Genomic DNA, 1,963 nt, shown 5'->3' with positions numbered 1-1,963 from the left:
TTCACTCACCGATCTTCGTCTCTCGACGCAACTTCTTCGTCTGCGCCTTCGCTCACCTCCGGTGCCAGCACAGCTACGTCGCCATGTCTTCCGGTGCGTCCACTCCCATGCGTTGTTGGTTCCTTCGTTGCTAACTCGCGTCTTCCGTAGATAACGGCGCCTTCGCCGACCAAACATCCTCGCCCTGCTCTTCTCCTCGCTCTGCCAGGAGTGGCGGCCCTGCCATAGTGTCGACCGTCGAGCTCGCTGATCCTTCGCTGGACCTTGCTGGCGTGCGGGCCTCGTTGAGTACGTTGCAGCAGGCCATCGACCAGACCGAGGGACTGCGCGAGCGTCGTTCGGATCACGAGGTTCTGCGTCGCGAGTTTTTTGCTACGCGATGTCGCGCGGAGGATCTGGATCGTCAGCTTGCTGACGCGGCCGATGCCGCGTCGCCCTTCGTGGTCTTTTACCAACACAAGTATGAAGTAGTCCGTCACCAGCTGGAGTCTACTCGGACAGAGCTCGCCGAGTGCCTGAATGCGCTACAGGAACGTCTCGATAACTCCCGCGATCTCGAAGCTTGCCGCCTTCGGTATCACGACTTGCAGCTCCGCTACCGCGAAGCAGTGTCGGAGTTCCAAGATCGGATCTATCCTTTGGAGGCGCAGCTGGCCACCGCCTCTTCCTTTGGCGTGATTGTCCCACCTGACACAGCTTGTCGCATAGCGGATCTGGAGTCCCAGGTCCCGCGGTCCCAATCCGACTTGCGAGTCGCGCGTAATCGCCAGTCTTCTCTCTCTTCGGAGCGTTGTGAATCAGCTACGTCTCACAAGGCTGCTCAAGCGGAAGTAGATCGCCTCGAGGCCGCGATCGAGCGTATGACTTGTCGCTTCCGCACCTTGCGTGATAACTATGAGCGTCGCTTGAAGGTTGCCGACAACACGACCGCCACACATTCCGCCGAGCTTGATCGTTTGCAAGATCGGGTATCGACACTGGATCGGGATCTCCTGCAGGCTTCCCAGCGTGTCCGCGCGGCGATCTCTCAGCGCGATCAGGCTAGAGCGGAGCGTATCGCCACCCGTGAGTACTACCCGCATACCTTTGACGGCGTCGTACTAATTCGTATCTCCTGTCACAGAGGATCGTGTCTCAGCGGCTTGAGGTACTATCGCCCGGCTAGAAAGGCGGATTAATCAAGTCGAGTAGTCTCAGAAATCGCGTCAGGATCTCGAACTCGCGCTCGCCACGCTTTGGCAGGAGAGAGAGAGCCTGGTGGTCCAAAAAGATGAATTGCTTGGCCAGCTCGGCGAGCGTTTCATGGAGGTCACCGATCTACGGGCTGAGCGGGACCAGGCGCAAGAGAGATTGTTTAGTATCGCTTCTCTTCTCCCTTCTGCTTTGGGCCACAAACGAGCACGCTCCGAGTCTGATTCTCCAGCCCAGTCAGCTCGAGTTTCCAAGGCCGCTCGATCGACTTCAGGTCCTTTCCCGGCTGGCGCTTTGAGTCAGGGCCCTGCGTCCAGATCTTTGATCGTAGGATTGTCTGCTGTGGCTGCCGGCCAGAAATCTGAGGGGCCGGCATCGTCTCCTCCGTTTGCTGGCCCTCCTGATCATCTTCCTCGATCTGCTCGATCGACCGCCATGGGTGGCAGCGGGGGTGCTTCGTCTTCGCCTGCAGCTTCCGATGTTCCGATGGTGGCGAGAGCTCTTCCGGCATATCCAGTTCTACTCGTGGGAAGCGACAGTAGTTCTCCGGAGTTGAGTCGCGCTAAGGACCAGTTTGGAATGCCGTCCGGTCCTCTATCGGACGCTGAGCTGGCGGATCTACCGTCTACCACGGTTCCCCGGTCGGAGTGGATCCCCGGTTATCGTGACCGTCGTAACTTCCGCAGTCATGATATCGTCCCCTGGTCTGCGCAGGATATTCGTTAGACAAGCATCGTGGAAATGGACGCGGATCTGTTGTTTCACCACTACG

General features: G+C 58.6%; 2 protein-coding genes across 2 annotated transcripts; both read left to right on the top strand.

The window, feature by feature from the left end:
- Window positions 1-83: 83 nt before the first annotated feature.
- On the top strand, window positions 84-1,146 carry PPTG_15350 (hypothetical protein; the record flags this gene model as incomplete). Its single annotated transcript, XM_008912409.1, has 3 exons — window positions 84-93; window positions 151-1,065; window positions 1,124-1,146. The coding sequence occupies 3 exons, from the start codon at window positions 84-86 to the stop codon at window positions 1,144-1,146; spliced, it is 948 nt and encodes a 315-aa protein (XP_008910657.1).
- Window positions 1,147-1,302: 156 nt separating this feature from the next.
- Window positions 1,303-1,917, top strand: PPTG_15349 (hypothetical protein; the record flags this gene model as incomplete). The annotated part of the gene is made up of 1 exon (XM_008912408.1): window positions 1,303-1,917. The coding sequence occupies one exon, from the start codon at window positions 1,303-1,305 to the stop codon at window positions 1,915-1,917; it is 615 nt and encodes a 204-aa protein (XP_008910656.1).
- Window positions 1,918-1,963: the final 46 nt, after the last annotated feature.

The sequence above is a fragment of the Phytophthora parasitica genome, assembly GCF_000247585.1.
Source record: "Phytophthora parasitica INRA-310 unplaced genomic scaffold supercont2.47, whole genome shotgun sequence".
In the NCBI taxonomy this organism is placed as follows: Eukaryota; Oomycota; class Peronosporomycetes; order Peronosporales; family Peronosporaceae; genus Phytophthora; species Phytophthora nicotianae.
This window is presented reverse-complemented; position numbering and strand designations above follow the sequence as displayed.